This window comes from Ciona robusta, chromosome 5 (genome assembly GCF_009617815.1).
Source record: "Ciona robusta chromosome 5, ASM961781v2".
NCBI classification, from domain to species: domain Eukaryota; kingdom Metazoa; phylum Chordata; class Ascidiacea; order Phlebobranchia; family Cionidae; genus Ciona; species Ciona robusta.
The window spans coordinates 6,982,075-6,994,536 of NC_143239.1; the positions used below are offsets into that span (position 1 = coordinate 6,982,075).

Sequence of the window (12,462 nt, forward strand, 5' to 3'; positions counted from 1 at the left end):
CTGGGGACTTGCTACATCCATATGCATTTCAAACTTGTATGTTATCACCTATACCTATATACTAATGTAAAACCCACAATTAGTGACAACTGAAGCAATGTCTATAAAGTGGCCTTCCAAGCACACATACACCTGCCTTGGTCGAGCATTGAACTCGGTATCCTTCAGTTACGATGCAAGCGCCGAACCACTGAGCCACAGCACCATACATTTAATTGCACCACAAATATTTAATTCTACCATAATACCCAATAATCATTACCAGTACATTATCCTAAATATCCAACAAAACCAACATAAACTTGAATTCAATTGTATTTCCTGGTTATAAAAAATACTTGAAACTACATCGCGAAATTGAAGTAACGTTCACAACACAAATTCACTTTAAATCCAACATGCAGTATTTAATCTCATGCTCCAGTGGGCGCGGTTGTTCCAGTTCCCTCCCCTCCTTCTGCCTTCTTAGTTCCAGAAACAATATCATCAATTCTAAGTAATAGCATGGCGGTCTCCATAGCTGTCTTGTACGTTTGAAGTTTAACAGACAAAGGTTCCCATACATCGAGCACGTTCATATCCGCGATCTGCCCAGATTCTCCGTTCACTCCCCAGGTTTCATTCCCAGCATCTGCATGTTTAGCACGGAGTGCGGTGATCGTACGTATTGTGCTTGCACCACAATTCTGTATCAAGGTACGCGGTATAATCTCCAAAGCATCAGCGACAGCTCGGTACGGCCACTGCTCCACACCCATCATGGATTTCGACAGCGCCTTCATCTTTTGAGCAACTGCCATCTCCACAGCGCCACCACCTGGTAGAAGTTGTGGGTTGATCATCACGTTCCTCGTCACCTGCATCGCATCCTGAAGATTCCTCTCAACCTCCATTAAAACATCTTTACTTGCTCCACGAAGCAAGATGGTGCACGCCTTCGGGTTCTTGCATTTAGTGATGAAGGTGAAATACTCTTCACCAAACTTCCGGACCTCAAACAGCCCCGCCTCAGTTCCTATGTCCTCTTCTCTTATCTCCTCTGTTCTTGAGCACACGGTGGCGCCACAGGCACGAGCGATACGATTATTATCAGACTTCCGAAGTCTCCTGATAGCCGTGATATTCGCCTTGGATAAATAATATTGCGCAAGATCGGAGATTCCTTTTTCAGTGAAAACTAGATCCGGTTTAAAAGCAATGATGTCTCTCGTTACTTTCTTGATGTATTCCTCCTCCATCTGGAGGATCTTCTCAAAATCTGTTTCATTACTCAGCTCCATGTCAGTTTGGCTCTCACCCTTTTGGTACTCCAAGGAGCAATCCAGGAGGAGGATCCTTGGGTTCTCAATCTTCCTCTTCATTGCTGGATGCGTCACATCCTTATTAATCATCACTCCATCCAGGACTTCAGAGTCCTCCAAGATACCTCCAGGAACCTTCTCCACCTTAGCATAACGTTTAATATCAATCTCCCTTCTTCCAGTGCTGGCATTTTCAAGCACAACAGTGGACACAGCTTTGATGGCCATGTCGCAAGCAAGGTCTGCCCACTTATTGATGAACTTCGTCCCGATCGCGCTCTTCACTATCTTCCTCATCTCGGACTTCTTGTTCACATCCACTTCCACGCTCATTTCTCCTAAGATCTCTTGCATGTCATCCAGAGCTTTCCGGTAAGCAGCAATGATCACTGTTGGATGCATATTCTGCTCCAGGAACTGCTCAGCTGCTGTCATCATCTCCCCTGCTAAGATGATCACTGAGGTTGTCCCATCTCCCACCTCCTCATCTTGTGTCCTGCTGATCTCGATCATGGACTTGGCTGCTGGATGTTGGACTGTGATCTCACGGAGGATGGCGTTCCCATCATTTGTCATCACGATCCCACCCATTGGGTCCATTAGCATTTTCAGCATAGACCTTGGACCCAAACATGTTCTTATAACGTCAGCTATCGTTTTAGCGGCTGCGACATTACCTAGTTGGACCTTGCGTCCCGATTCACGCTTAGAATTCTGGTTAAGAACGAGCACCGGCGCCGACATGACTCTGTTCTGTTACTAAGATAATGCCAATTGTCTGTTACGAACTCTCGAAGCGTTTGAATGTTCTAGAACCGGTAAATTCCCACATGGTTTAAGTCATGCGTGACCATTCAAAAACCAACGGTTCGCGACAAATATAAATTTCAAACATCTAAAAACAGAAATAAAAATGGTTTTATGCATTTAAACAACAAGTAACCAATATAAATTAAATTGCCTAATTTTGCCGTTTTAGGGTGTATTTCTTGTAGAATAACGTGTTAAAATATTTAAAAAATAATTCGAACAGCTCCCCTAGTGGGGGAATAACAGACGTTGAAAGTTGGCAAAGAAACGTAAATAAACAAAAAAATCTAAATTTCATTATTTTTCTTAATATAGGCAGAAATTGACTAAAATTTAACCCAATTTAGACGTAATTGTAATGTGTTTAGGCATATATACGCGTCTTTTAATCAGTAAAGCTATACTTGTTCCAGCAGGAATGTATTTGGTTTAAAAGTCTTACAAAAGTAATTTCAAATAGTTTATGATGGATAGTGGTCGAATGTGGGGGCCAGGGACCTCAAATGACGTCATGGGGATGTTATCACCCCACACTGGTGGGAAACCAAAAGATAGTGCAGAGTTACAAAAGCTACTACTGGACGAACGTATGCGATGTGAAACTCATAAGATGAATTACGAGACACTGAAAGAACAACATTCGAGGTAATATATATTGTTATATGAAATTGTTACTTAATATAAATTACCAACAAGCATAGGGTACTTTGTTCAAGCCTCACTGAAGTATCAAGAATAATCGACTAGACAATTTACACTTAATCTGTATACACTTAAACCTAATAACCTATCTTTATGTGAAAATGTTGCTTTACTGCTTGGGTTATAAATGAAATATAATCAATTAACATAACATATAAAGATAGCTTACCTTCTTCAAGCTTCATAGAATTGGGTTGCTGCCAGTCTGCAGAGTATGGCAATTCCCAACGAGATCTCGCGCGTGCAAGATGGTTATTTTTCGCTTTCGCGCGCGTGCTATCATTAAAAATCTGCGTGCAAACCACGTACATTTTCAAGCCACATTAGGAAATCTTACTTAATTTAATACGTATTTTTTTTTTTTAATTAATTGGCGTGCGTGGGACAAATTGTGGCGTGCATCACCAAAAGTCTGTAAAAAATCGTGCATGCACCTGCCATAGTCTGCAGTCTGAGGTTGCTGCAAGTTTCCTTTCTGATTATACAAAATCCACTACAATAAACCGCTTTCAACATGGAAAGGGTTCCTCATTTATGGACAAACCCCACATGCATATATGACTGGAGTATCATACTGACTACAATGCCAATACATTCACACACAGGTTACGAACCGAATACGCACAAATGGAAGAACAAGTTCATCAAATCACACAGAATGGTTCGCAGTCTTCCAACCAACTACAAGAATTGATCAACTCACTTCAGAAACAACTGGCAGCAACAAAACGAGAGGTTTTATTAAAAAAATAGATCTTTTTAGAAAATATTAAAATTTTAAGACATTTTTAATGAACTGTATTTACTATTTATACTTCTGTGTAAAATGTCTGCATGCAGTGTGTAACGCAATGTGTTTGATTAAATACAACCTAATATAATACAACCTATTACAACATTATTCCTGAACAACCAAGTAACTATAACTACCACAATTGTTATCACCAGCTTCTATTTTATGTGTTGTGTACTTTTACTTTAAATACAAAGTAGGTATGGGGTTAGGACCGCGGTTCCCAAAGTGGGCGCCGCGGCGCACTAGTGCGCCGACGCAACTCGTCAAGTGCGCCGTGAAAATTTGCAGAAACATTTCCAATTTAGCATGGTCGAGATAATTGATTTGTATTAATATTTTATTGCAATATAAATTGTTGTTTTATATAAAAATCCAACGTGTTTGTTCAATAATAAAATTTAAAAAGTTTGTTTTCGCATTTCTATCTGTACAGTAGATTTGTATATTACGTAACAATGCCAATTATTTCTTTCGGTTTGCAATATTCATGTCCAGACTGTGGTACAACACTTTTCATATGCTTAAGTTTCATATGCTTAAACGAGCCTAATCTTAAAATACACGATAAAACTGTAAAAATGCGTTTTTATTTCTAAGACCTTTGGCTAAGTGCGCCGCAAACATTTTGAATAGCTCAAGTGGCGCCGGGTGAAAAAAAAGTTTGGGAACCACTGGGTTAGGAAGTACTAGTAATCCTGAACAGTTGGCTATTTTGTGTGAGTGAATACACACCATTAACTAACATTACCACCACCAGCTTGAAGAAGTTCGGTCCCAAACCCTCCACCCTCACAAACTTGAATTAATGAAAGCAGAAATAACAAAAGAATTGGAAGAACCTCTTCGTGCACATATGGTGGCCATGGATAAGGTTTATACTTTGTGTTTGATATAATGAACATATCATTACCTTCAATAGGACATTGAAATGTTAGTTTGTAAGGACCGTTAAAATTTTTAAATAAGGATTTTTAAAATGGCTGGCAACAACAGCATTTTAAACCAAACATTTTGGGTTCAGGTTTGGCTTGCATTTTTACCGAAGGATACCGGGTTCAATGCTTGAATTGACACTAATACTGCCCACAGTGGGCATATCGCATATGTGTCTTTAGGCAAGACATTTATTGGACATTGCTCTTACCCAGTGGTCGCTAATGAGTTGTAGCACCCTGGGTGTCAAGGAAAATGGGCCAACTCAGACCTAAATCTAAGTTCAATGGCATAGAGCCTCACCCATATAGAATAAAAGCCAACATTTGACTAACACCCATGTTTTAACAGGAGGTAGAGAAATACCGTGAGGATTACAACAAGATAAGATACGAACATACTTTCCTTAAGGCTGAGTATGAACACATGAAGAATGAACATCAAAGAAACATTGAAGAAGTTATACTCAGGTAATGGGATGTATATAACAATACACCTCGTGTCTATTCACAGGTTACCATGTATGTAATGCAAGTGAGAATGTATGTAACTTGTTTATCCTTGCATGGCGGGGCTATGACAGTCGCTATAACACGGGTGTTCTGTTTCATACACCTCGTGTCCGCTTACCAGTTACCACGTATGTAACTATGTGAATGTATGTATTTACATAACCCTTACACTCCAGACACAACCCTTACACTCCAGCTTACAGACACACTCCAGACACAACCCTTACACTCCAGCTTACAGACACACTCCAGACACTCCACTCTCTACACTCCAGACACAACCCTTACACTCCAGCTTACAGACACTCCAGACACAACCCTTACACTCCAGCTTACTCCATTTACATAACCCTTACACTCCAGCTTACCAGTTATCACATATGTAACTATGTGAATGTATGTATTTACATAACCCTTACACTCCAGACACAAAGCAGAAGTGTCCGCCCTCGCACATGAACGAGATACTTTGTTGAATAACCAGAAATCAACGACCGACGTTGATTCGCAGAAACTACTTCAACTTCAACGGCAGAAAGTCCAACTTGAACAGCGAGTAATTAGTTGTAATTAATTAATTAGCTTTTTTTTCTAAGCTGTGTGTCAACAAATAACTGTTTGTTTCTCTCTTCAAAAATGACAGCAAAGATTAAATTAATTAATTAATTGCCAAATAAAAAGGAATTAGCAACAAAAGAATACATATAATAGTAAAGTTGCTGGTTGCATCACTGAAATACAATGCGTTATACATGTTAACATAATAAGATATATACTAGAGAATGAAAGTCTTCCAACTGCCTAGTCGGAATAGTTAATATGCATTAACAGCAGGGGTAATGGGCCAATTCTTGGTGACATCTTTAGTCCAAATAACATTTCATGTGATAAGACCTCACTCATATAAACACACTTACCATGTTACCAACCTCTTATAGATAAAGAACCTCCTTGATGAACTGACTGAGGTTCGAAAACAGAAGGAACACGCGTCTAATGAAGCAGACCTTGTTCAACGCTCTCAATCTAAAGATATAACTCAACTTAATGTTCAATTGAAAGCTATAGAGGTTTGATAAAATATTAATATGTGCTTTAAAGGTTTATGTATGTATGCCATAAACTGCCTCAGTGGGGTTCTAGATGGTAGCACCCTGGGTGGGGGTAATATACCTACATCCCAGGTCTCAAGTGTGCCTCACTGAAGACCTCACCCTTATAGAATATAATCTCTATTATTGAGTGTTTAAAATTTCAAATTCTTTTTAACCAATCACAGAGCGAGAAACGGTCATGTGACTTACAATGCGAGAGGTTACAGAAAGAGTTACGCGACAGTGGTGACCAAATCAACCGGTTCACAACCCAGCTAACTGAGAAGAATAAGGAATGTGCATCACTGAAGTATGTCATACTATGATAAAACAATGCAACTTATTTACCCTTTATTTTATATGTCATGTTTACGCATTAGATCTGTGATAGAGTAGTTAGTGTGTCTACATTTTCGACTAAAAGTTGATTTTAATGCTGCTTTGTTGTGGGCGTATGTGTCCTTGGGCAAGACACTTTGTGGCAATTGCTCAAACCCAGTGGTCACTAAAGGGTTGTCTAAATTGTCAGCCATACGAAAAAACAGACACCTACAAAGTTACATACGTGGTAACTTGTAAGCAAGCTTGAGGTGTTAGGAGCAGAACACCCGTGTTATAACTACTGTCGTTTTCCCGCCATGTGATGATAAATAAGTTACATACGTGGTAACTTGTAAGCAAGCTTGAGGTGTATGAAACAGAACACCCGCGTCATAATGACTATCTTTGTCTTGTCATGCCAAAATAAGTAAGTTGCATACAATCACCATTATGACAGAAACATGTTTGACGAGGAGACACATCGTCACAAGGTGGCCCTCACCAGTCACAAGATGGAGCTGTTGAAACTACAAGGAAGTTTGGAACGAGAGCGAGATGGCTTGGTTACCAAAGTACAAGGTTTGTGATGTCATAAGACTGGCAATTACATCATAATATGATAAAACGAAGCCAGGCATAATAATAATACTACTTACAATAAACAAACAGTCAGAGGTAAAAGTAGCCCGGTGGTTACAGGTTCAAGTCTTTACGCTGCTACCATTGTAGGCGTTTGTGTTCTTGGTAACGACTTAACATCTGGACGAAATGTTGGCCTATGAACAAGAAAACAAATGTCAGAAGATTTTACATTAACATGCCCTTCAGCAACAGTATATACATTAACATTATAGTTTAAGATCTTTAAACTTTTTTTGTTTATTTTAGAATTGGAATCGGAGCTTGACCTTGCACGTGGGGCAATCGATCGTCACCAGAGGGAGCTAGAGGAGGCCGAGCGAGAAGCGCTCATCCGTGTCCAGCAGGTCCAGGAAGAGGAGTGGGGTAAAACGAACGAGATGCAGGGTGAGAAGATGGGGTTAGAGGGGAAGTGTAAAGAACTGGGTCAAAGGTTATCAGAGGAGAGGTTACAAAGGTCAAATGAGCGGGAGCAACATGAGGAGCAAATGAGGAGAAGGGAGGAGGAGGAGGGGAGAGTGAAGATGGAGCTGGCGGAGTTAAAGTGAGTGGAGTTGTGTTATATCTGAATGGGGGTGGGAATTTTAAATTAAATTAATAGATGAACCTTATTTATCCTTGGGTTGCTGGCCACCAACGGTGTTTGCTTACAAGTTACCACAGATGTAACTTGTTGGGTGGTTTTATTAAATGTTTGGCTTATAGTTTGGCCAATTAGTGACCACTGGGTTGAAGCAATTGCCTAGCCCAAAGACAAAATGGTAGCGGTGGCAAACCTTGAACTCAGCATCCTCAAGTTTAGAGCTATAGATAAATAAGTGACATTTATCTATGTCCACCCTGCCCCTCTAGGTTTGCACTTATGCTTATAATGTTTTACAGAATCCACCTAGAACACGAAACGAAGACGGTTCGTCAACTCGAGCGTGACAGAGACGAGTGCGCCACCTTGAGGATAAAACTACACGAACGAGAGAAAGAAATCCAAGAGTTGACTCTTGCTCGCCACCAAGTGGTGGAAGAGTCGCAACGAGCGAACGAGACGATCCGAACATCGAAAGTTGATTTGGATGCAATGAAAATGAAAGTACAGAAAGCTCAGATGGAAGCTGAGAAGTAAGTTATGTGTGTATAGGGTCCTGTGTGTTTGGTATGTGTTTTTTTTGTATTTTTTTGTTGTGTAGGATTGTGTGTATGAGTATAAGTTACTGGTTTTTGTTCCAAGGTCATATATTGTGGATTTGTGCTTTTAGTTAAAACTTAATTATTACCCTCGTGTTTTACTGACTGCTGTTTGTTGCGAATTCCCTTCTTTTATGTTGTTTTAAATATTTTGTTCTTTGCTGTCGTATTTCAAGAGATTTTATTAAACACACGCAAGTAAAACAAGTTTAATAACTATTAATGACGTAACAATCACTCACCATGTGCCTATGATGTAACAATGCCACTTCTCCTCCCCAGAGCAATAGAAGAGAACAAGATTTCTGCTCTTCAGGAGAAACATCGTCTGCAAAGTAGAATCGACCAATTAGAATTCAAGTTGACAAAAACAACCGAAACGTTGGAGAAAAATAAAAAACAACAGAAAAAGTTAGTTTTGTGTTTTAACCCCGGCCTGAATTCAAACCCAGGATCCCTGGTTCTCCAACCCCGGCCTGAATTCAAACCCAGAGTTTCTGGTTCTTCAACTCTCTGGCCTAGATTTGAACCCAGGATCCCTGGTTCTCTAACCCTGGCATTATACCCCATATATTATAAGATATTTATGTTTAGATGGAAACAATCCATCCAGGAAAAAGTTCGAAGCTTAAATCGTAAAACTGAGCTTTTGGAGGCACAGAAGGAACAGCTTGAAATAGAAACAAAAGCTGGAAAGTAAGATATCTATATTATATCTCTCCTAAGTTAGTCTATACGTGATATAGGTTTAACATTTTTTCTCCAGTAGTTTTTACCCGTAGCGTGTTTTAACGACTGTAGTTTTGTTGTTAATTCCATTCTCTTCGTTGTTTTGATTAATTTGATCTTCGCTATCGCATTGAGGAGATAAATATAATTTACATGACATCATAATAACAACTCATGCCATTACAGACACGGTGTATCGATGGAAGAACACAATCGAACCCGACGTCGAATACGTGAGTTAAAACGACGTCATGAGGAGTTCCGCCGTGTGGTTGGTATGTCGGACAATCTACCCTTGATGACGTCAACCATGAATCTACGTCATGATATGACGGCCATAAGCCCAATTGGTAAGTTTGAGAAGACTTTGTTTTTATGATGGTTTTAATTTAGACATTTAGGTTCTGGATTTTATTTTCTTTAATAGGGGTAAATATTGCGAGAAAGAACTTGTCAGAAGGGATATTATAAATAATTAAGCCATCTTGGTACGTGATTATAAACATGTTATATAGAACCACGCCCCCACCATGTTATAACCTATGGAATAACCACAGGGCTGTTAAACCTGGGTAGCAGGTGGACCTTTAGTTGTTGTACTCTTAAAAGTAAACCGTGAAACAAGTCAGTATAACCTTAAAAAAAAATTCCTCAATCTGGGATTTTCTGGGTGCGACGTGTGAATATGAATTTCTGGCTATTTTTGTTGTGGAATTATATAATTTTGGAATTATATAATTATGGAATTATATAATTAAAAATGACGTAGGTTTAGCGGATATGACGAACGTGACGTTTAAGGATCAAGGATTACGTCATCAGGATGAAGTGGCGTTGCTAAGACAACGATTGGATGAGGTTGCCAAGCAACAACAACAACAGATGGAAGCTCTCGATAATTACGTCACGAAGAGCGATCATGACGTTACAAAGGGACGGACAATGCAACAAGGTGACGTCACAGAGGCGGCGAAAAACGAATCCGTCAGAGGGAGCTATGACTACGACGAAGATTTTGAAGGAAGCGAGAATTCAAAAATTTCGACGTGAATTTCATAGAAATAATATATCGGGAGTATTACGTCATTCGTATAGATGATTTTTATGCTAGCTACGTCATAATCTTTTTATTTATTCCTTTTAAATCGTCATTTATGCAGAATTTTTATAAATATGTTAAGCGTGCCAAACGTATGTGACGTCACAACAGCACAAGTTTTGTAATAAACGAAATCTCGGGAATTTTAAAATACTCGTTTGTAGTTTATAATACTCGTAAAAAAGACAATATTTATTTCTTTAAACACGATAGCGAAGGTCCTATTAATTAAAACAACGAAGAGAATGAAGTTAGCAACAAAATGGCACTCGTTAGAACGGTGAAAACTACTAAAATTGCCAATAAAAAGCATAGCTGCTAAATCCAATAAAAAAATCGTAATACAAATAATATATTTGGTGCAATTATTATTAACCGTAACCTTTAAATAAAATATCAATTTTCCGGCGATATAAAATAATTGTTAATAATTTCGAATACAGGGATATTCCATTGGTGTTTGACCGGTTTTAATTTGCCCGCGGCAAATATTATGGCCGCATATTTTCACGACAATGCGGTTGATTGGGTAAACAACATTACCAAGTGCATATCTGCACACACCGTAAAAATCTGCGGCGTTAAACCTCGCGATATTGATAACAAATCGGATGTTAATATTAATCGCAATATTTCCCGCTACAAACACGCCTTTAGGCATCTTTAGTAATCCACACTCAAATCAATTTCAATTTTTCTCCGATTTTTTATTTATTTTGCATTTATCACGAAGTTCTTTGTTCTTTATTCTAAAAACATTTTCGCGTTTATTAAACTTCCGGTCTAGAGTTTAAACATTCAAACCGCATTGTGATATCATTGAAAAAGCACGCGGCAAACGAGTAGGACGTCATAAATACATCTATCCACTTAACAAATACATTCGAGAAAGTTTTCACACTAAAGTTTAAACAAACAAATAATTCGAGAATTACATTGTTAAGTGATTGTTACGTCACAACACGCTAATTTAGAATTTCGACCGCGATTTTCGCGTTTTTGAGCGAAATCAACAAAAGGTCAAGTTTCTATTCGATCATAATGTTCATTATGACGTCATTAACCTTTCATTATTAAAACACAAAGCATTATTGTTTTAATCGAAATGTCGCGATTTAGAATGTTGGTTGTTTTACAACTTCGCGTACAATTGTTACATTGTGTTACGTCATACAGTAGGTTGGGGGAAGATGGGACACATATTCATTCTTTTTTCTCGTCCCATTCGGTAGTAAACAAAGAACATTCAACGAATTATAAAACCGTATCCTCACGACTCCCATAGACCGCTGTTAATTGTTTAAAAGACGGCCAGGGTATTTGGATATTATGTGATAAAAGTGTCCCATCTTCCCCCACCCTAAAGTTGAAATTGAATTCTAGAATAATAGTGTCATGCACTGATGCGCCAATTTAAAGTACTTATTACAAATTATCTTTAAGGTTTATACATGGTAACTTGTAAGCGGACACGGGATGTATGAAACAGAACACCCGTGTTATAACGACTGCCGTTGTTCCTGCCATGCGAGGATAAATAAGTTACATACGTGGTAACTTGTAAGCAGACACGAGGTGTATGAAATAGAACACCCGTGTTATAACGACTGTCGTTGTCCCTGCCATGCGAGGATAAATAAGTTACATACGTGGTAACTTGTAAGCAGGGACGAGGTGTATGAAACAAAACACCCGTGTTATAACGACTGTTGTTGCCTGCTATGCGAGAATAAATAGGTTACATATGTGGTAACTTGTAAGCAGGGACGAGGTGTATGAAACAGGACACCCGTGTTATAACGACTGTCGTTGTCCCTGCCATGCGAGGATAAATAAGTTACATACGTGGTAACTTGAAAGCGGACACGAGGTGTATGAAACAGAACACCCGTGTTATAACGACTGTCGTTGTCCCTGCCATGCGAGAATAAATAAGTTACATACGTGGTAACTTGTAAGCGGACACGAGGTGTATGAAACAGAACACCCGTGTTATAACGACTGTCGTTGTCCCTGCCATGCGAGGATAAATAAGTTACATACGTGGTAACTTGTAAGCAGGGACGAGGTGTATGAAACAGAACACCCGTGTTATAACGACTGTCGTTGTCCCTGCCATGCGAGGATAAATAAGTTACATACGTGGTAACTTGTAAGCAGGGACGAGGTGTATGAAACAGAACACCCGTGTTATAACGACTGTTGTTGCCTGCTATGCGAGAATAAATAGGTTACATATGTGGTAACTTGTAAGCAGGGACGAGGTGTATGAAACAGGACACCCGTGTTATAACGACTGTCGTTGTCCCTGCCATGCGAGGATAAATAAGTTACATACGTGGTA

The 12,462-nt window shown here is 39.1% G+C and overlaps 1 protein-coding gene and 1 pseudogene across 2 annotated transcripts; one reads left to right on the plus strand and one right to left on the minus strand.

Moving 5' to 3' along the window:
- Positions 1 to 297: 297 nt before the first annotated feature.
- Positions 298 to 2,131, minus strand: LOC149736141 (T-complex protein 1 subunit gamma pseudogene; annotated as a pseudogene). Its single transcript, XR_016385115.1, has one exon. The product of XR_016385115.1 is annotated as a T-complex protein 1 subunit gamma pseudogene (transcript).
- A 348-nt stretch (positions 2,132 to 2,479) lies between these two features.
- LOC149736142 (centrosomal protein of 83 kDa-like) lies at positions 2,480 to 10,269 on the plus strand. Its single transcript, XM_089879277.1, has 14 exons — positions 2,480 to 2,756; positions 3,419 to 3,548; positions 4,367 to 4,480; positions 4,894 to 5,012; positions 5,481 to 5,610; positions 5,993 to 6,124; positions 6,334 to 6,458; positions 6,927 to 7,048; positions 7,358 to 7,652; positions 7,991 to 8,224; positions 8,573 to 8,701; positions 8,885 to 8,986; positions 9,206 to 9,369; positions 9,789 to 10,269. Exons 1-14 carry the CDS (start codon positions 2,575 to 2,577, stop codon positions 10,067 to 10,069), a joined length of 2,259 nt encoding a protein of 752 aa, XP_089735403.1. The 5' UTR covers positions 2,480 to 2,574; the 3' UTR covers positions 10,070 to 10,269.
- The last annotated feature ends 2,193 nt before the right edge of the window (positions 10,270 to 12,462 follow it).

What these genes read in the sequence shown, in the direction of transcription:
- LOC149736142 (XM_089879277.1), top strand. Translation starts at nt 2,575, where the DNA reads ATGATGGATAGTGGTCGAATGTGGGGGCCAGGGACCTCAAATGACGTC. An exon ending in CTGAAAGAACAACATTCGAG is followed by an intron (nt 2,757 to 3,418) that starts GTAATATATATT and finishes ATTCACACACAG; the next exon opens with GTTACGAACCGAATACGCAC. An exon ending in GACGGCCATAAGCCCAATTG is followed by an intron (nt 9,370 to 9,788) that starts GTAAGTTTGAGA and finishes AAAATGACGTAG; the next exon opens with GTTTAGCGGATATGACGAAC.